Below are 23,766 nucleotides of genomic sequence, written 5' to 3' on the forward strand. Positions count from 1 at the left end.
TACGCATATAAATAAGTACGTTAAATCGCATATCAGATACGTATCTGAAAATATAGATACGTCAAATCGCGTGTCAGATACGTATCTGTGAAGTATCTGGAAGTATCGGTATCTGATACGTGTCTGATACTGATTCTTTGCGTCACATGAAGTTTTTGTGCTTCATAGCCTCTAATGTAGCAGGTTTGGGATATTTTGATAAAAATAAGTTAATCTTGGTTAATCCTTGATTAGTTAGATTTTATTTACCAAATTAGTTTTTAACCTTTTTAGTTATTCTTTTAGAATTTTTATAATGCTCAATAAATAGAGAGCCCCTTTTATATTTGATATCTTCTCATTCATAATAAAGACTTTGATTTGATTGGAGAAAATTCTCCTTTTATTACTTTAAGTTACATCAATTTGGTATCAAAGCAGCCGTTTGGGCCAACGTTGATTACCACTGGTGGAAGTCTGGGAAACTCTTGGAGACGCTAATCACAAGAGGGGAGCTTCGTGAGTTGTGCTCGTTGCTGAACAACACACATCTAACTATGGGAACCCTTTAAATACAAGAAGATCAAGAAGAATTTTGAGGAATCATCCAAGAATGGAATTTTGTAGAAGATCTAATGCATTTTGGGACAGAAATTATTCATGATATGAAGAATGACCAAGAAAGTTCAAAACATGTTCGAGAAAATTCAAGAATCAGTCCTATAATAATTATGATGAAGAAGCTTATTTAAGAATACCCAATCTGTACATTAATCCTAAAGTATTGGAAGAAATGAAGGAGGTAGCCAAGAAAATCCAACGTTTGTTGGGAAAGATGACTCAAAACACGGAGCATCTTTCCGAACATTTGCAAGAATTTAAAAATAATTAATTCAAGGAATCCACTGTGAGGAAGAAAACAATTATCAAAATTCAGGAAACCCATACAAATTTTCAAACACGTAAGAAAACGCGATCGGAGCTCCAAATGTTGAAGTGAAAATTAGAGGGTACAAAAAAAAAAGGAGAACAACCGAATTGCTAATTCTTGAAACAAGGAGGGAGTTGACATGTTTTGAATAGAAAAATTTTGGGTATTTTAGCAAAATCGCTAGAAAGGCCAATTTTCCCTTTCTGACTTAATCTGAAGGATGCAGACCTAGACCCGACCCGTATTGAACAAATCTCTACCCTATTTCCTTTTTCCTAATTCGACCAAGAAAATCCAATACATTTATGAAATTTTGGGTTTTTCAACCCACAACCCATGTGAATCAACCCACATCTATCACCTCCAGAAGGCCGATCAACAAAAATTGAAAATTCTGACTTTCGATCAAGATCCCAAATCTTCTAAAAATTATGCATATCTTCTCACAATAGATGATTTTTTGAACCAATTAGTTTTTGTGTTTATTGGCTTAAATCATAAAATTTGGATACTATTGATGTTGAATGTTCAAAAACGTTTCCGTTTGAGTGGCTTACATTTTTATTTTTATCTTCATTTTCACTTTAAAACTCGAGTTTTTTTGGGAGGGATAGAATATGATGTAACAGGTTTGGGATATTTTGGTAAAATTGAGTTAATCCTTAGTTATCGTTTTAGGATTCTTATAATTCTATATAAATAGAGAGTCCCCTCTTTATATTTGATATATTATTATTCATAATAAAAACTTTGTTGGTTTCTTGGAGATTTCTCTCCTTTTAACATTTAGACTATATCAACCTACTCTTGTTCATGAAGAATGAAATGAAGAGTGAAAAAGTCATCTCCGACCCTCCCGTCTCAACTCGTAAACATCTATATGTATAGACAATGAAGTCATTTTGGTAATTTCGCATACAAAAGATTATAAAGAAATTAACATAAAATTTGGGTCAACCATGCCATTAATTCTAAAAGTCGAGGAATAAGAATCGTTTCATTTACGCGCGAGAGAGGAGACACAGCACACAGAATTTGGGCAGGGCCCCAGCAGACGCTCTGTCCAATCTGGCATTTCTGCCGCCGGCGCTCCTCTGTTTCAATCCTTCCTTCTTTACACTTCATCTTCTCACAATTCTTTGAATTCCATCCCCTTTTCACATTGAATATGGCCGAATCCAAATCTGACCGATCGCCACTTCTTTCTCCCGGTACCCTCCCTCGTCTCTCAAATTCCTTGTTTCATCTTAAAAACCAATTTTGAATGTTGTGTTTCTGTTTGTTTTTGCTTTGTGTTGTCATTCATATGATGATTCTGCATTGCGATTACATTCTCTTAGGGTGGTTCTTTTTCCTGTTTGACGTGATCACTTTCCATAGTTATTGTAATACGAATAATATTGAATCGGTAGGCTTATGCTGACAGATTGAGAATTAAAAGCATCCAATTCGTTTTACACAGAAATGTTCCAGATTGATAGATCGCCTCGTCATATCAAGGAGACTCATGGAAAGCGTAATGACATTGACGAGACCACCCCGTTGGATGAAGTCAGGGCGCCAAACGTGTTTGAGAGGGTAAAAGAGGAGATTGAGGCGCTTGTTCAAACGATCCACCCAAAGTAAGAGCCACAAATTTATGAAAGGTTTTTATGTACTTATTATGCAACTACAAACATCCAGTTGGTATATATGTTGATATCTGATTCATATCTTACTCAAAAGTGCAATCAAACTTTTAGGTTATAATTTCGTTGAACTTTACTTTGGACTTATATGAGTGAGAACATTAATGTATTACTTCAATAGTCAAATGTTTTTATTACTTACAGATTTGTGTCTAAGGCGTTGATGACGTTTTTTTATGGGGGTTTGTTTTGTGGGTGTATTGTGAGTTTGTTTTAAGAATAAATTTCAATGTTCAGTGCTAGGTTTTGACGTTCTTTTGTTACCTGATTTTGTGCTTGGATTTAGGAGTTTAAGTGGCTGAGTTTGTGCGTTTGTGTTTTCTCTCTAGATTTTGGGTGTTTTGGCGTTGAATTTTAGATGATTTACCAATTGGTTTTAGGACCAACATTTTAGTTTGATTTTGAAGATAGTCTACTCATTCAAGTTCAGGATCCAGTTCAATGAAATTATCCCCATGTATATAAATAAAAGCCTTGTGTTGTTTTCTGATTGCAGGGATGAAACTGCTGCAGCAGAGTCCAAAGAAGAGAAAACAAAGTCTCAATCAGGTGTTTTCCTTGTATCTTTTCATGTTAGAGTTTGCAACTTGTTTAGTAGCATAACTTTTGTCCTCCTCTCTTCGTAAATAAGCCTATGTTCAAATTTTCTCAAGTGGAAAGATGGGAGATCGATGTATAAAAGTTGATCCCTGGGGGAGGCATAACTTCATATATCAAAACAAATATGGAGTTTATTTTCTTCTTTTGTGTGGATCAGATAGTACAGTCATAGCAGCAAAAGTGTTGGGAAGAGCAAAGGATGAGATTGAGAAGATCTTGCACATTAATAAAACAAAGGAAACTCATGGCCAGCGTGATGACATAGGAGAGGATACCCCATTAAATGAAGTCAAAGCTCCAAATTTATTAGAGCGCGCAGTGGAAGAATATGAGGCTTTTATGCAGACCATTCATTCTAAGAAAGAATCTCAGACATTCGATAAAAGGTCTCAATTTACTTGATTTTAATTAGTTTAGGTCGACTAGTGATGAGATAAATTTAGTTTTGTCCTAACTTGTTTCTTTTCCTGCAATTCTTTTGAAGGGATGAAAATGCTGCATCAGTGCAGACAGAAGCAATGCCTATCTCAGGTAACACAGCTTTCAAATTTGCATTCTCCACAGATGCTGTTTATTTTTGCTCTGTTGTTACTTATGTTCTCAGTACTCTGATTTACTTTTCAACCTCCTGAGTTTTGGTTTTGATTGGTTTCATATTAAATGGCCACTGATGCACACATATATGAATGTTCTAACTTTTGTTGTCTTTGTCATTGTATGGTTTGCATTGCTAATGGTCTTAATGTTTTTGCTCTGGATTGCTCGTCAATTATATGTTTCATTTGAAAGTATAACAAAGTTTCAGCTATTTTGCTTCTAACGAGCTTCTTTTTACGAAAAATGGTACAGAAATTAGTTCAAATGAGAAAATGCCAATCAATGAAGTGAAAGGGCCAAATATTTTTGAGAGAGCAAAAGATGAAATGGAGGCACTTGTTCATACCATCCGTCCTCAGGAGGAAACTGATTCACAAGCCAGAGAAGGATTTCTTTCAAAACTCGGAAAATGTTTGGAAATAATATGCTCTCCATCGAAAAAGAAGGATGATTAAAGCCAAAGTTTGCACAAGTTGGTATATTGCCTCATCACCACAAGAAGAATTTGACAGTATAGTTTCTAAGCCTTTTCATCTGTATTGTCTCATTGCTATACTCTTCTTTGAAAATCATCCACTTTTCTGCCTGCATTATTGTAATTCAGGAGCTTTGTACTTTTCCAGTTTGGGAATGAATAAATGTGTATCCATTAAGCTGCAATTTGTACATTGCCACAAAAAAATGCACAGTGGATTGAATTCTTAAATTACTTTCATAAATAGTAAAAGAAATGAGATGAAAAAGGTAAAAAATTGCCTCCACAAATATAAGCAGCATTGATGATTGATAGACAATCACAAAGAAATATCTGTTTCCATACTTTACAAAAATGCATTGTCTGAATATACTTTGAAACAGAGTTAACAATACAAGGGCTTCTTCATCCTGCAAATGATTCAGCACTCCAAAAACTTGCAGTTGGGATAACAAACACCATCAATTGCCAAACATATGAGCTAATGTAATCATGATCAATCATCGAGAGAGCTTCGTCGTTGAAAGGCTTCTGCTTAATATAGAAGAACTCAGCATACTACAAGGATCCAGCCCTCAATGAAAACCCAATGAAACCAATCTTCTGTTAAGTCTGAGAATGCAGATTTAGCTTCACCATGAGGTTAGTTTTAAACAGTAAATAGTAAAATATACTCTTATTTAAAGACAGTAGATTAGTAAGAGAAAGAACAGACCTGAAAATGAGATATCCAAACAATGCTTAATTATGGTACTGGATTCATTTGAAATGAATTCATGGCAGCTTTATCTGATCTTTTCATCCATGCCAATGCTTCCAAAACAATCACTGCAATAAGTATTATGCTAAGAAGAAACCCATAGCCTACTTTCCATTCATTTCCTGCTCCTCCAATTTGAATTCCCAACACTATATTCAATGCTCCAAAAAACAGAGCAATCCTTCCAAACCAATGGTGATACCAATTCCAGTACTTTCTGATTTTAGCTTCCTTGTTGGGTCTCAAAAAGAATGCCAGCACCTAAATTTCCCCCAACCCATCAAATCAATTACTTCAATTCCCATTACTTTTCTATTTTCTCAGAAAAGATAAATCAATATTGCGTTTTGAAATTTCTGATCTTGAAATGTAACTTCTTGTAAAAAGTTAGGAGCATTTGCAAATATAGCAATTAGGCCCAAAGTATCAGTAGATATAGCACAATGCAAAATAATTTGCAGATATAGAATTTATATCCAGCTTTAAGGGTCTATCAGTGATAGACTGTAACGTTGATAGATAGATAGAGTCTGTAACTGATAGATTTTACTATATTTGTAATTCTTTAAAAATGTTGTTGTATACTTCATTATTAGCCTTAAAAATGCTACTCATTGTAATTACCCAAGTTTTTGTTGTTACTAATGACGGTCTCTTGTTTATGAACACGTGCAAAAGATGTTTATAGTTCTTGATGTGCAGAGCCAAATTAGAGAAATTGAAAAACATCAGATTGAAACAGACCTGAAGAATGCTGAATACAAGAACAAAGATACCAATGCCTCTATGAGTTGGTACATTGGCATTAATTTTGTTGTAAAGTTGTCTTCCAAGTACAACAGTAGTAAGTCCAATGGCAAAGCCCACAAACTGAATTACTGAATGAAGATAGTACCAAAGAGGATCCTTATGTCTGAAGTATCTAGGAATGATTGCCCCAACTGGAAGGATGAGACCCCATCCAATGATCCCCAATACACCATGGTTTTTCTTTGTCTGTTCAATGTCACTGCCTACTGCTGCTGCTGAAGACTTGGAACCTGTGTTAAAGAGCAATACAAGAAACTCTTAATGGTGTAAAAACAAACAGTTAACACACAAAGTTCTGATGTGGGCAGCTTAAAAAACCTGCAGAGAAGTCAAAAACAACAGCAGTTTTATCACTGTGAGTAGTCAAGTGATTATGTCTAGGATAAGCATTCCCAAAAGCCAAGAGGATTGGTTGCTGAGAAACCATGACACTGAATTTGAGCTGAAATGCCAAGTAAATGGTGGCACCATGCAATACAACTGAGGAAGGAACATTAGTAAGTGGCAATTCTCCTTTGTCTTGAATTACTTCTGATTGTTTTCTTCCTTGCAAGTAATATTGGTGGATTCTTGCATGGCCTTTCTTGTTTACCCATCCCACCATTGCACTTGATCCCACCATCATCCCATCTCTTGAAAACCCAATCCCTACCCACCCTGTTGTGTATAAAGCTGATACAATGATGTTCATTACATTCTCTTCATTTTGTGTATACTGCACAATCCAACACAAAAATCCCTTTAAATTTCCTTTTCTTTCTTCAAAACATTAAAAAGGACTTTAGGTTTAAATACTACTTTGGTTCCTATACTTTCAATATTGTTCATTTTGGTTCTTGTACTTTCTAAACATTCATTTTGTTCTCTTTGTATTTTCTAAACGTTCATTTTATTCTCTTTGTACTTTCAAACAATTCATTTTAGTCTTTTTATTTTTAGAAAGTAACCATTTTAATTCCTAAAAAATGAAATGGAAATAAAAATGAAGGGATCAAAATAGTAACTTCTTTAAAGTACAAGAACCAACACATTTTGAAAATATAGGAATCAAAATGAACTAAAGTTGAAAGTATAAATACTGAAACTAACATTTTGAAAGTATAACTACCAAAATGGATCAAAAGTGAAAGTACTAAAGAAGTATTTAAACCAAACATTTCAGATCAAATCAAACTTACCCGTAATACAAATGTATTCCAGATGGGTTTGCAGACGACATTGGTTAAATTACCATATGGTGGTGGAAGAAAGCTTCTCAAATCAGTATCACATTGCTCCGATACACCGCCGCTATAACCGCTGTAGCCGCTGCTATCTACTGCAACGTAATCATCATCTTCATCATCGGCCACCACGGGCGGTGTCTGCAGGTTCAAAACATGGAGTAAAAAACAGAATCCAACAACACATTTGGGAAGGGATATAAGAAAACCCCATTTTGCCATTAGGAGAAGGGGTTTTGAAGGAGGGATTGAGATGGGAAATTAATGAAGGGAGGAAAATGGTGTTGGAGAAGATGAAGAAGGGAATGAAAGAAGAAGAGTTGATTGGTGAAAAAAGGAATAGGAAGGGAGTTGAAGGGTTGCAGTAACTTGGGTTCTAAGGATGGATTGATTGAAAAATGTTAGTTGGTTTGTGGTGGTGATAGCGACTTGGGACGACAGTGGTTGGTAATTGATGGCAAAATCATCATTTTCCCGCGAAAATCCACCTGCCATTTCCCTTCTTTTCATCTATATTTCATTCCTTCCAAGCCTTTTTATCTCTCACTTGTATTAAAAAAACAATTTTATGAAAATGTCGATGAAAATAGTGATGTATTAATGTCGATAGATATTTTAAAAAATTTTAAAAACAAAAAATTTTAAAAATATTCAAAATAATAAAAAATCTATTTTATACCTTTTAAACAAGTTAATATGTTGTTATTTATATTATGTTTACATTGACAATATTTTTTTAATTATATTTTATGTTTGAAGAACGTATCATGATATAACAAAAATATTGATTCATCCCTTGAACTCATAATAATGTGGACATGTTGATAAAAGTTTAATACTATGGAGTTCATTAATTTTAAAGGGGAAATTAATTTTTACCCTAGTAGTTGTATCAATTTAGACTCTAAATTTAAATAAGTATTGGTTTTTACCATGGTTTAATTTTTGTTAATTTGTACATGATTTTAACCAAAAAAAAAAAAAACAAAAGAAAAAGTCAAAACTTTGAATAAAATTAAGTTTGATCATTGCACAAATTAATCATTAGAATGCACAAGTTTTGCCAAATCCATAAATTTCAAAAAAAAAAAAAAAAAATCAAAGCTCTAGTGCCCTTTTTCTCTAAAAGTTTATCGATTTTATATGGTACATATATTTTATAATTTATTGAAGGCATAAGATATATTTTTTAATGATATTTAGAGTTAGAACTTATTAAATGGTTAATATCACAACATTTTAAAAGTTTAAGATTAAGATTGCGACATTTATCCAAGTTTGAGATACAATTTGATAAATTCAAAACTAAAATCTTTAAGATAAATATATTTGCAAGTGTTTGAAGTTGAATTAGATTAGAGGGTCTCAACTAATTTCACCAAGCCAACATTTTGATAGCAATAAACTTTTATAATTTTAATATTATAATTAGTAGGTGCTTGTTTAAAAGTTTGAATTCATTTTTCCAAAAAGTTTCACTTATTTTTTCTTTTCACATGCTTCAACATCATCACTAAACTACTAGGGCATTTGAAACAGAATTTGTGTTTGATTGGTAATTAAGTGCTGATATTTAAAAGTTCAAAGAGGTTGGCTTGTTTTGTGTTGCAAGATACCATAATTAGGTGCTTGCTAATTTCAACAGCTCAATAATCATTAAACCTTCCAATAATGTGTCTAATTATCCAAAAAGGTTGAACTTTTGGCTGTACTAAAAAGAGGGATAGAGAACTAAAGATGGTGTAAATTTGAAGGGTTTGAATCTTAGTCCTCGATCTCCTTGGCATTGCCTTGGCTCTTGGGACTCTTCTCAACTTGCCCTTTCTTTTCTAGAGTTTTGGGTCAAATTTGATTTGGGTTTATGTGAACTAGATTCTTAAATTCATGTGTCTCATTGTACCATTTTTTTCGATAACATATTAAAATATTCTGAGAAAAAGGAAAAAACAAAACAAAATGTATCATATACGAAACTACGATTGAACAATTTGGTGGGATGTAAAAAAATAAATGAAAGTGTGTTAGCCCAAATAAAAATATCTAAAATCAAAGCACACTATTTTGTATTTTAAACAAAATGAAGAAATTAGAAAAGAAAAGTGTTGAAAATATATGGATGTGGTGAAGGATAAAAGATTATAGAAATGGCATATGCTTTGAGAACCATAATCTCAACAGGAAATGTAACAATGGTACCGCCGCATATTCCATCCCCGCCCCGGCCCCAATCCAATGTCTGCAACTCCACCACTTGATTTTAGGGTTTTTATTTTCTTCCCTCGTAATCCTCAAAGTTTTTCTAATGGTTATCTGTAATTCAACATCAAGAGAACATTTGACCAAGTATTGGATTTGTATAATCCGACACTGGGAAGTCCAAGCTTAAACAGTGTGTTTTTAACTCCTAGAAGGCTCTCCAAAGTTCTAAAACGTCACAGCGATTCGAATTCCCGAGATTTCTCTGCTCCATTTCGTCCTTTTTCCACTTGAAATGCTCATTGGACTCAGAAATCAGAACCCCTTCTTATGGAAACTGTCACTGTAGGACTTATATCGAGTCCCTTCGTCTTCTACGGCTCCCCACAATCAACTAGGCGTTGTTCTACCAACTTCTTGTCTTTTGGGTTTATTCAATCCAAAAAGCTTCGAAGATTTCCCCATAATTTGTCTTGTACTACTCGTTCAACGTCTAGAAACCAGAAAACTGAAGACGGTTATCGCAGTTTTCGTTCGAATCTCTTCTGGGTTTTGGTTCCGATTTTGCAAAGTATCAAAGGGGTTGTGTTATCCAAAACCCACAAAGCTCAGAGTGTTTCAGAGGGATTTGTGGATGGGGGATTGAATGAAAATTACTTGCAAAGCGGGAGTTTCGGGATTGCTTTGTTAAGTATAACTGCGACCGCGAAGCATCGGATTAGTCCGTTCGTTGCTACATTGGCGACGAATCCGACGTTTGTTTCGGGATTGTTCGCGTGGTTTTTTGCACAATCGACGAAGGTTTTGTTGAACTTTTTCGTTGAAAGGAAATGGGATTTGAAAATAATGTTTGCTTGTGGTGGGATGCCTTCGTCTCACTCTGCATTGTGCACAGCTTTGACGACTTCGGTGGCTCTTTGTCATGGCGTAGCGGACTCTCTTTTTCCTGTTTGCTTGGGCTTTAGTCTTATTGTTATGTACGATGCAATTGGAGTTCGTCGACATGCCGGCATGCAAGCTGAGGTACAATATCTTGTTGTTTTACTTCATCTCTTGCAAATTTCCATGAAATCTCCTCTGAAAATCTTTGAGTTTAGAGTTCTCTTTTGTAGTTGCTAAGTTTGTTGAGGGGTTTTCATCAAAGTTGCATCATCCATTGTTATGGGTTAGTTCTGCTGCCTGTGTTCTTGGTGTCGGTAAATTTACTTTTGATTGCTTAGAATGAACCCTCCATCTGTTTGTTAAAAGGACTGCTCTGGTTGACAATCCATGGGATGTTTTGCATTCTCTCTCTGTGTGTTGGGGAGAGGAGTTTCCATTGCTTTATCTGGCTTATGGTTCTTTCTTGTTTGCTTCGAATTTATATCCAACGGTCATTAGGGGCATCCAAATTTTTTAATCTATATGAGGCAACCACCTTGTGGCGGCCTTCATTGAATAGCTTCTTCTTCTTCTTCCCCTTTTTTTTTTTTTTAATTTTATTATTATTATTTTTATCTCTTTAGAGTTTTGTTAGCTGTTGAGCCTTTGGGTTTATTCTTCGTAGTTTTGTTGTACTTGGTAATTTGGTATACTTGTAGTCTTTCAACGGTTTTCTTGTGTATGGCAATGGACAATTGTGTTGGATTTTGATGATCAATGAGGAAGCATGGTCTTAGACTCCTAGTCCAATAGTCAAATAGGAAAAGTATAGATTTAATCATTGTTTATGTCACTTTGTTCAAGTTTCGGGATGAAATGTTGTAAGATCAGACAACTATTTCATAGTGATGAAAAGAAAACGAACTTGTGAGTTGAATCATGATAGTGATTCTGACTTGTGGTATGGTAGCAGCCCTAGGTTGTTGTATGTGCCACCACTGGCTGATGTTAGCTTGCATCTTCCCAAAGTTTATCATTCATAAACAAAGACACTAAAAATTTCAAGTTTAGTCTCTAAGTTTCAAATTTGTCTATTTAGATCTTGAATCTTCAATTTTGTGTTTACTAAGTCACGTAACTTTAAAAATATCTAATAGGTTCTTGAACTTTTAATCTCGTGTCTAACATATTTCCTTACATATTTGAAAATTTAAAAGTTAATGCCTAATAGAACAAACATCAAATAGGTCGAGAACTAATTGGATATGAAATTGAAAATCCAAAATAGAAAGTTTGAAGACTCGGACACTTTTTAAAGCTTAGAGACTAAAAGTCTAGGGACTAACTTGCAATTCAACTTTTAATTTATGGACTCTACAGATAATGTAGTTTTTCATAAGTGTTGAGCTGCATACTTTATGACCCATGAGGTCTAAATCACCCTATATGTAATTACTTTCTCAGTGAATAAGGTTTAGTTTTGCAAGGATTTGTACTGAAACCATATGGAAAATGGGTGAATGCAGGTTCTTAATCTTATCGTTGAGGACTTGTTTGAAGGACATCCCATAAGCAAAAGAAAGCTGAAAGAGCTGCTTGGCCACACGCCATCGCAGGTTCTTGCTGGTGCTCTGCTAGGAATTGCGGTTGCTTGGTTCTTTTGTCAGGGTTCCTTCATCCCATGTTGAACTGAACTTCTATGGAATTCAACCCTTTTCACTATGGAAATAGCCCATTTCTTTTGCTTCATTGTTTACAAATGGCATCAAGAAGTAAATCACCTGCTAAATAGAAAAAAATATCTCCATGTTTATAAAATATGTTTTGTTTCAATATTTCTTTTGATCCTTTATAAACGGAGTAGAATTTTTCTAGAATGCTTGATGGAAAATTATGGTGACTAGGACACTAGTTTGGATTAAGTGAAAAAATAACATTTAGACACAAACTTTTATTCAAAATACTCCAATAAATTTAGAAACATTTATGTAATATTGTTATATTTACAATTACAATTGTTCTAATTTTGTAATTTTAGAAAGAATAGAGTTATCTTTGGAAAAAGTGGCAAAATTGAAGGATCTTTTTAAAAATATAATTCAGCTTAAATTAATTAAGGGATTAACTCATAACTTTATAGTTTTCTTCTTTGTTCATACTAGCCTAAAACAGGGTTGCCAAGTCCTTCATCTCAACCAAAAGAAAACAGAGCATTTTTTTTTCTTTAAAGATAACTTCATTAAATCGCGTCAAAGAGTGAATTACAAAACATCAAATAGCAACTCGCGTCAAAGAGTGAGTTATAAAATTACAAGAGCGATTATATTTAACAAAATTATAAATACTCATCCGATTTGTAAGATCCAACACATTCTTAATCACGTTCTTTGTTTTAGAAATGTTGGATAACAGCTCATTAAGAGCATGAATGATAATTGCTTAATCAAATTCTATAATGAGAGGTTGAGACAACTCACCTCTAAGCTGGAGAAGAGAAGATAAGCTAGTTCTAATAGTCTTGCCCTCCAAAATCTTAATTGGTCATCTCTCATCAATGTCGGTGAAATAGGAGATCCTTGAGAGTAACGAATTACCTATCCAAAATCGTGAATCTTTTTATCCTAAATATTGTATCTAATTAAGTTTACATGTAATATTTTCATTCACAATTTTACTTATTTATTTTTTGAGTTTGTGATAAAGTATTGAGATCGAGCAACCTTCGTGTCCTTATTGGCTCTATTATTAATGTAATAAGCTTTAAATAAATCATATGTGCAATCGTACAAAATTATAGCTATCGTTGAGCTAATCTATGAATTATGACGACGCAACAAGCGCAAAAAAAAAAAACTTGTTTCACGATGTTGATGAAGATGCTGACCTTTCAATTTTACAAATCGATGAATATTTTTTTAAAAAATTCCAAGAAAAATATTAATTTATATATTCTTTTAAAACTTTATGTTGTATCACTTTTTTCTTTGGATGTACGGTTGGTGGTGAGATTCGAATCATAACCACAAACTTCTTGATCATTAACATATATATTATATTCGATCAAAGTTAAGATCACTTTTTAGATTATATCAATCAAAAGTTCAAACTAATAATTATATTAATTTAATCATGATCTTTAAAATATACCAATTTACACTTTTCTTTAGATTTGATTTGAAAAGAAATATCGTGTGGAATTATAATTGTTTCCATGAAATTGTTAAATTGTCATAAGTAAATCGATTTAGACCTTTTACTAAAATTTCTCTTAAAAGTCGTCAATGTTTCGATTCTTACAACTTTTTTAATTGACGAATTTATAAAAAAAAGATAATTAAAATTGATGTATAAATGATTTTTAAAGAAAATCATATTTAAGAATCTAAATCAAACTATTTATGAAATTTTTAAGATTTAATTAATAAACTTACAAGTCGCACCAATCCAAGGTAATGGAACGTAACAAAGGAGGTAAATCAAAAGAATGTGATACCAAGATTTACCTTTCACACATAAGGACAAAATACAAAGTCGGTCTAAGATGAAAGTAAGAGTCAACGGTTTGTGCTTCAGTTCGTTTGGGATTTGGGTGAATAAAAATCGATTACAGCTTCCTATTTCCTTCATAAGTCAACAATGGCGGTGATGATGATGATGATGAAAATAAAGTTAAAATATTTCCTTTGATTGATTCATTCCATGGTTTAAACTGGATGGGTTGCAAATCCTCAAAACCAGCTCCATTGGAGGAACCAACTCCCTCTAATTCCTTACATGATACCTCTGCTTTTGCTTCTGATACCCCTTGTCTGTCTCTAATCTTCTCTCCTCTCTTTCATTTCCCATTTAATTTCTTCTTCTGAAATTGATTGTTCTCACTCTGTGTTGGCAGTTTCAGAGAGCGATATAGAGTCTTTACATAAGCTATTTCAGAAACTGAGTGATTCTGTAATCAAAGATGGCCAAATACACAAGGTATCTTCCTCTTCTCTTTGTGCATTTATCTTTCCTGTGATTCTGATTCCATTTCATTTCAAGGAAGAACTTCGGCTTGCAATTTTCAAGAATGTCAATGAAAGGAACCTCTTTTTGGACAGGGTACGTCATGTTTGCCTGCTTCTTTATTCACTCAAAAACCCCTGTAGAAACACCGAGTTTTCAGCCTTTTTCTTGTTACAGTGAGTTTCTTTTTCTCGTTTGTTTTGCAGATTTTTTATCTGTTTGATGCTAACAAAAATGGGAGAATTGGGTTTGGGGAATTTGTTAGGACACTGAGTGTCTTTCATCCCAACACTCCAAAGGCAGTCAAGATTGCACGTAAGAAGATGGATTCGATGACTAATAATGCTACGTTTTACGGAGGTTTTTTGTATGGATGATCTAAAATTGACTTGACTTTTTCAAAACGATCTATCATTTTATTGGCATTAAGAAACCTTTTTCTAGAGTTTCTTTCTTCCTTTCCTTTAGCTATCTCCCTCTCTCGCACTCTCACTCTTGCTTGCACAGTCATTACATGCGTTCGTTGGACATTGCATGAAAAAATGTTAGACGTTGCCATTGGCCGACCCGCTTTGTCAATTGTCATGTTCATGCACCATTGATAGACTAGCATTGTGCTCGTTGTTGCCGGAGGAACGGTGCTAGACACATGAGAAGTGGAAGAAAATGATGGTTTTCTGATCAAATCTTATTTTAGCTTTTTTTTTTTCCTTCTTTTTTTGACATCTATCAAACTATTCCATCCTTTATTGTATGGTTTCTTAAAAGCTGAGATTGATTCAATGTTCAACTTCCAGATGCATTTAAGCTGTATGATCTTAGACACACTGGCTTCATTGAACGTGAAGAGGTAAAATCCATATTACAAATATCTGGATGAGTCTAGCTCTACCTACAAATATAAATCTTATAAGAATTAATAATACATGTAGACAATTAAAGTAAATATAATAGAAAGTTTGTCGTTCCATGATAGCTGAGAGAGATGGTGTTGGCTCTTCTATCTGAATCCGATCTAGTTCTACCCGACGATGTAGTTGAAATGATTGTCGACAAGGTAAAGATGAGCCTACCGACTGTTCTGCTACTTCTTGTTCCCAAAACTTTAGTTTGCTTCAACTTGCTGCTCTGTTTGCAGACTTTTACTGAAGCAGATGCAAAGGGTGATGGTAAGATTGATGAGGATGAGTGGAAAGCGTATGTAGCACAAAATCCTTCACTACTAAAGCATATGACTCTTCCATATTTGATGTATGTTTCAAGTCTTTCCTCTAGTTATTTACTTCTTTTTCCTCTTCTTAAAGAGGGAGTTTTGAACCGTGTCTACAATCTTTTGTTTTCTTTTGTTACTTGTGCTGTATGTATAGGAGGCTCTCTATGATGTCATAATAAAACATTTGTTTTATCAATGGCAAACATCATAACTATAAGTTCTATTTGCTAACAGAGACATGACACTGGCATTTCCCAGCTTTGTGGACAGTGGAGTGAATAGCTCTAATCTTAAGGCTTGATCTATGAAGGTTCTCAAAATCTTTGGCTTGACAGATGGCTGTGGTAGTTTGTAACCATTTCTTTTGCATCGGTCGAAACCAGATGGTTTACAATCCTTTGCTCCAGTGATCCTGCAATTTGGTTTTCATTCCCAAGCGCATCTAATTCATCAGTCAGTTTTTGGTGAAGATGATATCTCCATTAGAAGTTCCATGGATGAGCTTCACCACTTCGGCTTGCTTCTGAAGAAGGGGGCACAAAATGGCTCTCGGCTTCACATCCGAGTCATACTGTGTATTTGTTATCAAACCTTGGTTAAGGAACTACCATATAATCTACAGATTGTAAAATGATAAATAAGTTACAACTGCATATTCACAAATCTAAAAGAAAACTAATTAGTTTTGCAGTACACAAAGAAGGCTTTGATATCAGCTCTGGAAAAAATATATCTGCGACGTTGTCATTTGTGATGACCGAGGGTGAGATACATCAGTTTGTCATATCTTAATATGAGGTGAAGGGCAGCTCTTGACAGGAATCTGTAAGAAACTTATGCAGCGAACAAGACCTCCATGGCCACCTCAGAAATGTGAGTGAGGCTATTAGATTGGAAGAATGCCATCAACAATGTATTCCGAGAAAGGCATGAAACAAGACTGAACCATAAATTTGACCAGATGATCAGGGGTTAGGAGATTTTTTGACCACATATGCTGCTCGGGATACCATTCCAACCCTCAGTGTCATCGCACAGTTGAGAGTCCATCAGCAAAAATGCGCAACTTCAACTAATCACTTTTCCTTAAGTTTCTTTAACTTTCGTTTTGACCTTCCTCTGAAAGGATAATTGACAATCAAGATAGAAAGCAAAGTCAAATAAACTATTTTATGTATCATATATGATATACATCAAGGTTCAGAAGGTACCTCCTTGGTGTGTTTCTCAAACCAAATACACCCTTCATCAAAGAGCTAATATCCACAGAACGATCCTTCATGATCTTATCATGGTACATTTTGCTACCGATTTCAGTGATTTGTTCCTCCACTTCTTCCAGTGTTTGATCCACGTTGAGCTGAAGTTCCCCTTTTCTAATGACTGTAACACCAAAACCATTCGCTTTGGCTTCCCGAAATGCATCCTTATGAATATTTTAACAAAGGTGAGACAGGGTTATGCTAGTGAACTTGGTAAATACCTGGACACAGAAAAACTAGAACCAACACCGGAACTACAAGAAAACAAGCATAGTCAACGCAATGCAAATAACACTTTCCGTTTTGAAATGTTCCAGAGAAATGCAACACTTCCAACACATGAAATTGAGAAGAGTATCAGAAAGCTAGAAACTCGAATGTAAGGTCCTGTTTAATAACATTTCTATTTTCTGTTTCTGTTTCTTATTTTCTAAGAAATAGACTTGTTTGATAATGGTTCCCGTGTCTTATTTCTAAAATTTGAGAAATGTTCCTTAAAAAAAAGGGCAAATTTTGAGAAACAACCAAAAAATAGTTTCCCCTATTCTGTTTCTATTTAATTTATTTCTATTTCTAGGTAACCAAAACTGGCCTGGTGGTAGGAGGTGCTGCTCAAATGAAGTGAAGCTTTTTGGGGTGTGGCTTCGACTCCCATTGAAGGCAGTTCCTTTTTTTAAAAAACCTTTTTCCCCAATTTTTGTTTTTTTAATTTGTCTTTCTTGTATTTCATAATTTTACTTTATATATTAGTTGAATTTGAATTTTAAAAAAATCTCTTCATATATTATTTTAATTTTGAATTTTCAAAATTTTAATATGTAAATTTCCTTTAATTTTGAATTTTGCAATATGAATGTTATATATTATTTTAATTTCAATTTCAATTTTCATTGCATTTAAAACTAGTTACAATTTTACAACATATTATTTTTTCACTAAGACACTGATTTTGCTTCATTTTAATTTTTTTTTTTTATCATAGACTTAATCAAATATTATCAACAAATGTCTCCTTACCCACTCAACACACAAAAACTATACTAATAGCATGTTTGCTATTCAATTTCTTTAACAATGAATCAATGATCGTTGAAGATACACAGAGTTTGCTATACAATTTGCAAAGTTGTATAATTAAGTTAGATGTAAGTTGAAACAATTCAAAACATAGTTATTGTTTTTAATCGAAATAATTTACAAATGACTCAAGGGAGAGATAACATTGCCAATCAAATTTGGGCAACATTTGAAGGATAGATGCAATTTTGTTATTGTTTTTCGTTGTGCATCGAGACTTATTTTGTATTAGATGGTATAAATTTTTTATAATTTCTTTTTTGATATTTGATGTGTGGCATATCTTTTTTATATTATATTATTACAAAAAAAAAACAAATAAAGAGAGAAAAAGAGAAACAAGAAACAGTTATCAAACTTGTTATTGTTTCTGTTTTTTTTTTTTCAAGAAACAGGAAACAAGAATAGTTATCAAACATATTCAAGTTTCTAGTTCTTAAAAAGCAGGAAACAAGAAACAAAGAACAAAAAACAAAAAACATGAAACGAGAAACGTTATCAAACAGACCCTAAGTAATTCCATACCTTAGGCGGACGTGGAACAATAAATGCATTACCAGTCCCCAACATTTCCATATGAGATTGAATGATATGGCAAAAGTTTTTGCAATCACCAGCATCCTCAAAAGCAATTACATGGCATGGCTTTGGCTCAAGTTCAAGGTCTGCAGCCATCTCCAAGGAATAGAATCCTATTCTATGCTCCCCATCTTCCATCGTATAAAGTTCAATGCACTGAAAGTTAAACAGTGATCAAAATCAAATCACAAAGACTTTCATAGTGAGCATATGAAAATTGACATCAAACAATGTTCCAAAAGTATTCATAACGTCATGAGTTCAGTTTTAATTTGGGCATGGGATAGTTATGCTCAGGCTATCAGAATCGTAGAAAAATCATACTCACGAGTACATGACGAAGATCTAGCCACCACAAATAATCTTCTTCTTTTTCTTCTGCATACTCACGGTACTTGCTTACTACAGCCTGTGGTCCAAACATTTCCATCTCTCTTTTGAGCTTGTTCAATTTCTCTTCCATGAATTTTTTATTTCTATCAGGTAACTTGTCCATCAAATCAGCAGCTTCTTGCACTTCTTTCTCAGTAATCCACCGATCAAGATCTTTTCCAATATCTTTCATAATGGATTTGACTTCTGGATCTGTCTCTGCATTATAAGATTCCAAAAATCCCTGGGACCATTTCTTTGTGTGTTGCCAAAATTCCTTCCCTTGTTTTCTACCAGGTCTAACAGATCCATCACTACTTTCTATAATTGTCATAGAATCTTTTCTTTCTTGATTATGAATTTCCATATTGGGATCATCGATATTTTCGATGCTACCATTGGGGTTAGAGGAGTTCTGCTCATATTTATTCATAGAAAGAGGCAGGCCAGCTTTCCCAACAAAAATTGCCTTTCTTTGCTCCAGGAAGTCATTGAAGAATTCAGGGCTCTTTTCAAAAGGAGGACCCTTCCAACGTGGAATGATTTTTTCAGGTGGATCGTATAGACTGATGCCATCTAGAGGAAAGAAAAAAGGGAGAGGGGATCAGGACAAGAAAAAACTACTAAACATAAAAAGTTCAAGAACATTCAAATACCTGCCCCATAGTCAAGATTTTCAATGTTGGAATGAAGCCACTCATGCAACTTCAACAGCTTTTCATTCTCTCTCTCAACTTTCCTCTCAAGACCATTGAAGAATGTAAGCTTGTCCTCAGGATCCATTGCATAGAATGGATCTCGATTTGCCAATTCATTTTCTCTAACCTTAAAAACAATATCTCTAAGGTTTTCGTCTTTCATCCACTCAAGCTCCTCCTCATTGTCATTTTCATACTGTAGTTGTGCTAATGTAGAATTGGCATCAGATTGCTGTTCACCTTTTTCTCTAGCAACTATATAATTATCTCTAAAGCCAACTCCGATCTTTCTAACAAAAGGCTCAACTTCATCAAAATTATCTTCTATCCAGTTTTTCTTTTCTCCATATGGCATGGTATCTGTATCACTATCATTACAGTCACGATTCAAGGACTTGTGGAGATTTACTCTGCCACCTACTGAGTGTCCTTCCACAGAGCTTTTAGAGTGGTCGTCCTTCACTGAGATGGAATTTTTATCCCTAAGTGCAGAATCAACATTGTCACTGACCAAAGATGAAGAATCTGACGCCCCAAATGAAAAGGAAGATTTGAACGGTATGTTTTTTGAGTCTGCTTCCTTGTTTGTCTCACTTTCCAATACATTATCGTTTGGCAGCCTTGGAGCAGCAGAAAATTCTTGGGTAGTTCTGCCTTGAATTTTCTCCTCGGGCTTTTGTTTTTGACGTCTTTCAGAAAGATACTCCCTAGCTTCCTTCACTGTTCTTATGATCTTTAGTTTCTTTTGTTCTGAATCTTTTTCTACTTTCTGGGTCTCACAGTAAGAATCAGATTGCATTGAATCCATAATTCCTAAAGAAGTCTTACAATCTTTAACATCCCATGTGATGCTCTTCCCACGATGTGGCACTACATTTGAAGTGCTTGAGACTTGCAAATCCTTCGTCTCTACTGAAGCTACATTGTGAAGCAAACCACTCTCCACATCTTCGAGAACGTGATTATCATGTTTTAAATTATCGGACAGAAAACAGGCACCCTCATCCATATGTTCAATGGTTTCATCTTCATTGGGCAACCTTCCGTTCACAGACAATAGATTATTTTCATCAGAGAAAGACAAGGGGTCTTCTTTTGCCTCCATTCTCCGTGCATCACGGGCCATGTCTCTTATTTCCTGAATTTTGTTACTCAAATCTGCAACACCTGAATTCAGATTGCCAGTAGACTCTCCTAAAACCAGTTTGGTAATGGGTACTTTTGATTTTTCTTTTGCTATAGTACGCATAAGTTCTTGTTTATCTAAGCTGGGCTTTTCAAATGACACCTTAGGTGGCTCTGCACGTACTTGAATAATTTCAACTCTACCATTCTCCAGAACCTCTTTCTCCTTTCTAGATTTGATCTTTCTCCTCATCATTTCTTTCTCCAGTTCAGTCAATTCAATATCCTCCTTTTTGAAAGTGAACAACTTCTTCAAAGAAAAGAGTAAGAGAAAACTACATAGAACTAAGCCCCCAACTCCCGAAAACTTGGAAAAAACCTCGGGCCTAAAACTGAAACCCTGAGCAGCCTTAAGAAAGCTAGACTCGTCATCTCCTTGAATTACGAACTTGGCAACTGAACTATTCCTTGGAAGCACATTCTTCCCATTCTCTATTTCTCTAGCAATCCTTTTCGCGGCGGAGATTTTATGATTCACACCCCTTGGATCGTCCAAATCCACTGGCTCAACCTGGCTTCTCGTTAAAATTTCGTCCTTGTTGATAGAAACCCATTTGACATTCCCATTTGAATCTTGAAAAATCGTAAATATAGGACCAGAACCAATCCCCCAAAGCTCAATATCTTTCTTATATTGATCAACCCAATTCTCCAATCTATTCCACAAAACAGATTCACCTAAACCTTTTGGTCTCGTCTCAACGGAAGTATCACTAACATCACTACCAACACGACCAGAACTCTCACTACGTTCAGAAATTCTTTCAGGCAATTGAAAATCAGAATTTGGATTGTTGGGAATGTGAATTCGGCGTACCTGTTGTTCCTGAGCGAGTTTCTTCCTCAGCGAGTTTCTGCGCCTGGTCGGACGAGAAAAACTGGCAAAAATCACCAAGTTCCTTCTACATCTTGGAAGATTAAGTCTTGGGTATCTGTAAATTTTGGAGCTGGGTGCTTGAATTCTGAATGGGTTTTTCTTATTCGAATTTGGAATTGAAAATCTGGGAGAGAAGAGTGAAAGGCCATTACTAAGGATTGGAGATTGAGAAGAGGAAATGGGAGAAAGAAGCTCCATTTGTGAAGTGGGGATTCATAAGAAACGAAGAGCAGTGAACACAGCCAAATGTTGAGCTGCTGGGGAGTTAGCTAAAAACCCTGAATCACCGCAATCCGGAAGATGACGCATTCCTAAACGGCGTCGTTACCTGCAATAACTTGGATTTTGAATTACAAAATCACTCGACATTCTAACTAATAACGATGATAAAAATACCTTTTTTTTGTTACAGGTTTGGGTCTCATTTTTGTTTCGCCCTTAAAATTCAAAATTATACATAGTTGTTTTAATTTAATCTCTATATTTAAAAATATTATAATTTTATTTTTCATATTTGAGTTTTATTTGAATTTGGTCTTTAAACTTTAATATTTACATTTTTAACTTTAACTTTTCACTAAATACTCATTTTTTGTTAATGAATTTAAAATAATTAATTAAATTATAATTAGATAAATTTTCAAAGATAGAAAAAGAAGAGAAATTATTTATCCAAAATAAACAAAATTAAACTTTTTTTTTTATAGAGAATGATAGAGATTGATAGAAGTCTATGAAAATTTTGAAATTTTTTCTTGGATAATTGGTGAATTGATTTGGAAATTAGAAATTGTACTAAAATTTAAATAATTGTGTAAGATTTTGATAAAATATTTGGTAAAGATAACCAAAATTAGAGAAAATATGGAAATATATAAGATTTGGTAGATTATAATTTGAAAATATATAAGATTTAGTAGATTATATTTAAAAAAATATTAGAATCTCTATCTTTAATTTAACTTACCGAGAAAGGGCCAAAAGAGCAAAAACAATGGATGAGCTAGAAAAAAAAATAAAAATAACTAAATTTTAGTGGTAAATTTCGCTTAGAGATCAAAAAACTAATTTAACGAGTTTTAAAAAATGGTGCTAGTTTTGAAAGATAGAAACTTGAGCGTGCTATTTTTGAAAATTTTCCAAATTTCTTCTTCTCCCCGATTCTAAGATTTGTTCGTCGTCTTGTTTGTTTTTTGTTTTTGAGAATAATGACGACTTGAAGAACCAAGAGACGTTATATTAATTCAAAATTATAAAAATCATCCTTGAAGTATGTGTTCTAATTCTTACTTATGATTGATAATTAAAGTAAGAATTAAATGCTATCTTGACATTGAAACCATTTAAGTCATTGATATTTAAAAGTTTATACAAACCATTTAAGTTATTGATATTTAAAAACTTATAAGCCATTCTATTCGTTCTCTTAATTGGGCACAGTGAAATTTACAACACTTACTTAACTATGATTATTACATGAATAATTATATTTTTCTTACGAAGCTAATTCATCAAAGATAAAAATAAAAATTCACTACATAGTGGATACTAAACTTCATGGTCAATTATAGTATTTTAGAGTAAAGTCATTTTTGTTTTTGTTTTTGTTTTTGTTTTTTTTTTTAAAAAAAAAGAGGGAAATAATTGAAAATTGAATTGATATACGATGCATATGCAACAAACAAAAAATAAATAAATGAAAAAAAAAAAAGTGGAAAAATGAAGGAAGCTTGAATAATGGACAATAAAAAATATTTGGATTTCATATTCAAGAGTGATTTTGAAATGCTTTAAATTACTTTTTTTTCATATTAAAAATTATTTAAAAATATGTCTTTAATTAATTAAAATTTAAAAATAATTAACATAATTATTTTTTATAATTTTAAAATCAATTTTCACGTGATAAAAACTGGTTTTCATCCTTGGAAAATCACTCTATGCACTAAATCCATTGACACAAACTTCAAAATTTAGGGACAAATCCTCAGAGTGTTGGAAAATAAAACACGAGACCCATTTTCATTTCCCACTCTTCTACCATACAAAGATCATCTTACTACTCTCTCTCTTAATATTAACAAATAAAATGCAAAAGTTGTATTCTAATTTTCTTTTTCTTTTATTTTTTTCTTTTTGAATCATATATGTATTTTAATCTCCAATATAGGATAATGAAATAAGAAGTTTATATGGGTCTTTAAATTTTAGAATAGGGTTGAGATAACTTTTGAGTAAAATAATACTCCAATAAATACTTAGAATTTTTTAAATCATATTTGGACACATAGCTAAATAATTTTAAAGGAAACACTGTTTGCTTTTATATAAAGGTAAAAAATTTATCCTCACTTATCACAAAAACAGGGGTCATCTTTTTT

General features: G+C 33.6%; 5 protein-coding genes across 12 annotated transcripts; 3 read left to right on the plus strand and 2 right to left on the minus strand.

Annotated features, from left to right (window-relative positions):
- Positions 1–1,880: 1,880 nt before the first annotated feature.
- LOC120070259 lies at positions 1,881–4,455 on the plus strand. Its single transcript, XM_039022153.1, has 6 exons — positions 1,881–2,121; positions 2,373–2,532; positions 3,095–3,147; positions 3,356–3,584; positions 3,683–3,729; positions 4,048–4,455. Exons 1-6 carry the CDS (start codon positions 2,079–2,081, stop codon positions 4,248–4,250), a joined length of 735 nt encoding a protein of 244 aa, XP_038878081.1. The 5' UTR covers positions 1,881–2,078; the 3' UTR covers positions 4,251–4,455.
- A 107-nt stretch (positions 4,456–4,562) lies between these two features.
- LOC120070258 (cytochrome b561 and DOMON domain-containing protein At3g61750) lies at positions 4,563–7,673 on the minus strand. 3 transcript variants are annotated; one of them, XM_039022152.1, is made up of 5 exons: positions 7,019–7,673; positions 6,159–6,555; positions 5,775–6,070; positions 4,986–5,291; positions 4,563–4,900 (listed from the first exon to the last, which is right to left on the minus strand). In XM_039022152.1, exons 1-4 carry the CDS (start codon positions 7,283–7,285, stop codon positions 5,016–5,018), a joined length of 1,236 nt encoding a protein of 411 aa, XP_038878080.1. In that variant the 5' UTR covers positions 7,286–7,673; the 3' UTR covers positions 4,563–4,900; positions 4,986–5,015. The 3 variants fall into 3 exon arrangements, with proteins under 3 accessions (XP_038878080.1, XP_038878079.1, XP_038878078.1); XM_039022151.1 differs by having other exon boundaries at positions 4,563–4,882; positions 7,019–7,672; XM_039022150.1 differs by having other exon boundaries at positions 4,563–5,291; positions 7,019–7,672.
- Positions 7,674–9,219: 1,546 nt separating this feature from the next.
- Positions 9,220–11,955, plus strand: LOC120070908. 2 transcript variants are annotated; one of them, XM_039022818.1, is made up of 3 exons: positions 9,220–10,282; positions 10,372–10,424; positions 11,647–11,770. In XM_039022818.1, exons 1-3 carry the CDS (start codon positions 9,590–9,592, stop codon positions 11,690–11,692), a joined length of 792 nt encoding a protein of 263 aa, XP_038878746.1. In that variant the 5' UTR covers positions 9,220–9,589; the 3' UTR covers positions 11,693–11,770. The 2 variants fall into 2 exon arrangements, with proteins under 2 accessions (XP_038878746.1, XP_038878736.1); XM_039022808.1 differs by lacking the exon at positions 10,372–10,424 and having other exon boundaries at positions 9,223–10,282; positions 11,647–11,955.
- A 1,769-nt stretch (positions 11,956–13,724) lies between these two features.
- On the plus strand, positions 13,725–16,028 carry LOC120070179 (calcineurin B-like protein 7). Of its 4 annotated transcripts, XM_039022038.1 has the most exons (8): positions 13,731–13,927; positions 14,013–14,095; positions 14,159–14,218; positions 14,329–14,437; positions 14,920–14,972; positions 15,099–15,179; positions 15,261–15,373; positions 15,570–16,028. In XM_039022038.1, the coding sequence occupies exons 1-8, from the start codon at positions 13,834–13,836 to the stop codon at positions 15,634–15,636; spliced, it is 660 nt and encodes a 219-aa protein (XP_038877966.1). In that variant the 5' UTR covers positions 13,731–13,833; the 3' UTR covers positions 15,637–16,028. The 4 variants fall into 4 exon arrangements, with proteins under 4 accessions (XP_038877962.1, XP_038877965.1, XP_038877963.1 ...); XM_039022037.1 differs by having other exon boundaries at positions 13,727–13,927; positions 15,261–16,028; XM_039022035.1 differs by having other exon boundaries at positions 13,728–13,927; positions 15,099–15,373.
- Positions 15,914–21,721, minus strand: LOC120070178. Of its 2 annotated transcripts, XM_039022032.1 has the most exons (5): positions 19,282–21,717; positions 18,582–19,201; positions 18,200–18,409; positions 16,547–16,761; positions 15,914–16,454 (listed from the first exon to the last, which is right to left on the minus strand). In XM_039022032.1, exons 1-5 carry the CDS (start codon positions 21,581–21,583, stop codon positions 16,412–16,414), a joined length of 3,390 nt encoding a protein of 1,129 aa, XP_038877960.1. In that variant the 5' UTR covers positions 21,584–21,717; the 3' UTR covers positions 15,914–16,411. The 2 variants fall into 2 exon arrangements, with proteins under 2 accessions (XP_038877960.1, XP_038877961.1); XM_039022033.1 differs by lacking the exon at positions 15,914–16,454 and having other exon boundaries at positions 16,619–16,851; positions 19,282–21,721.
- Between the last annotated feature and the right edge of the window lie 2,045 nt (positions 21,722–23,766).

This window comes from Benincasa hispida, chromosome 1, assembly GCF_009727055.1.
Source record: "Benincasa hispida cultivar B227 chromosome 1, ASM972705v1, whole genome shotgun sequence".
Taxonomy (NCBI): Eukaryota; Viridiplantae; Streptophyta; class Magnoliopsida; order Cucurbitales; family Cucurbitaceae; genus Benincasa; species Benincasa hispida.

Bases quoted from the DNA above. Each gene is read 5' to 3' on its own strand.
- LOC120070259 (XM_039022153.1), top strand. From the start codon at position 2,079: ATGGCCGAATCCAAATCTGACCGATCGCCACTTCTTTCTCCCG. The intron at 2,533-3,094 runs GTAAGAGCCACA...TTCTGATTGCAG, and splicing joins GTTCAAACGATCCACCCAAA to GGATGAAACTGCTGCAGCAG. The intron at 3,585-3,682 runs GTCTCAATTTAC...ATTCTTTTGAAG, and splicing joins TCTCAGACATTCGATAAAAG to GGATGAAAATGCTGCATCAG.
- LOC120070258 (XM_039022152.1), bottom strand. From the start codon at position 7,285: ATGGCAAAATGGGGTTTTCTTATATCCCTTCCCAAATGTGTTGTTGGA. The intron at 6,556-7,018 runs GTAAGTTTGATT...TGGATTGTGCAG, and splicing joins GGAATACATTTGTATTACGG to TATACACAAAATGAAGAGAA. The intron at 5,292-5,774 runs GTCTGTTTCAAT...GGGGAAATTTAG, and splicing joins TTGTATTCAGCATTCTTCAG to GTGCTGGCATTCTTTTTGAG.
- LOC120070908 (XM_039022808.1), top strand. From the start codon at position 9,590: ATGGAAACTGTCACTGTAGGACTTATATCGAGTCCCTTCGTCTTCTAC. The intron at 10,283-11,646 runs GTACAATATCTT...GGGTGAATGCAG, and splicing joins ATGCCGGCATGCAAGCTGAG to GTTCTTAATCTTATCGTTGA.
- LOC120070179 (XM_039022034.1), top strand. From the start codon at position 13,834: ATGGGTTGCAAATCCTCAAAACCAGCTCCATTGGAGGAACCAACTCCC. The intron at 14,096-14,158 runs GTATCTTCCTCT...TTTCATTTCAAG, and splicing joins AAGATGGCCAAATACACAAG to GAAGAACTTCGGCTTGCAAT. The intron at 14,219-14,328 runs GTACGTCATGTT...TTTGTTTTGCAG, and splicing joins GGAACCTCTTTTTGGACAGG to ATTTTTTATCTGTTTGATGC.
- LOC120070178 (XM_039022032.1), bottom strand. From the start codon at position 21,583: ATGGAGCTTCTTTCTCCCATTTCCTCTTCTCAATCTCCAATCCTTAGT. The intron at 16,762-18,199 runs GTATGGAATTAC...AATATTCATAAG, and splicing joins TTGTTCCACGTCCGCCTAAG to GATGCATTTCGGGAAGCCAA. The intron at 16,455-16,546 runs GTACCTTCTGAA...TTATCCTTTCAG, and splicing joins TTGAGAAACACACCAAGGAG to AGGAAGGTCAAAACGAAAGT.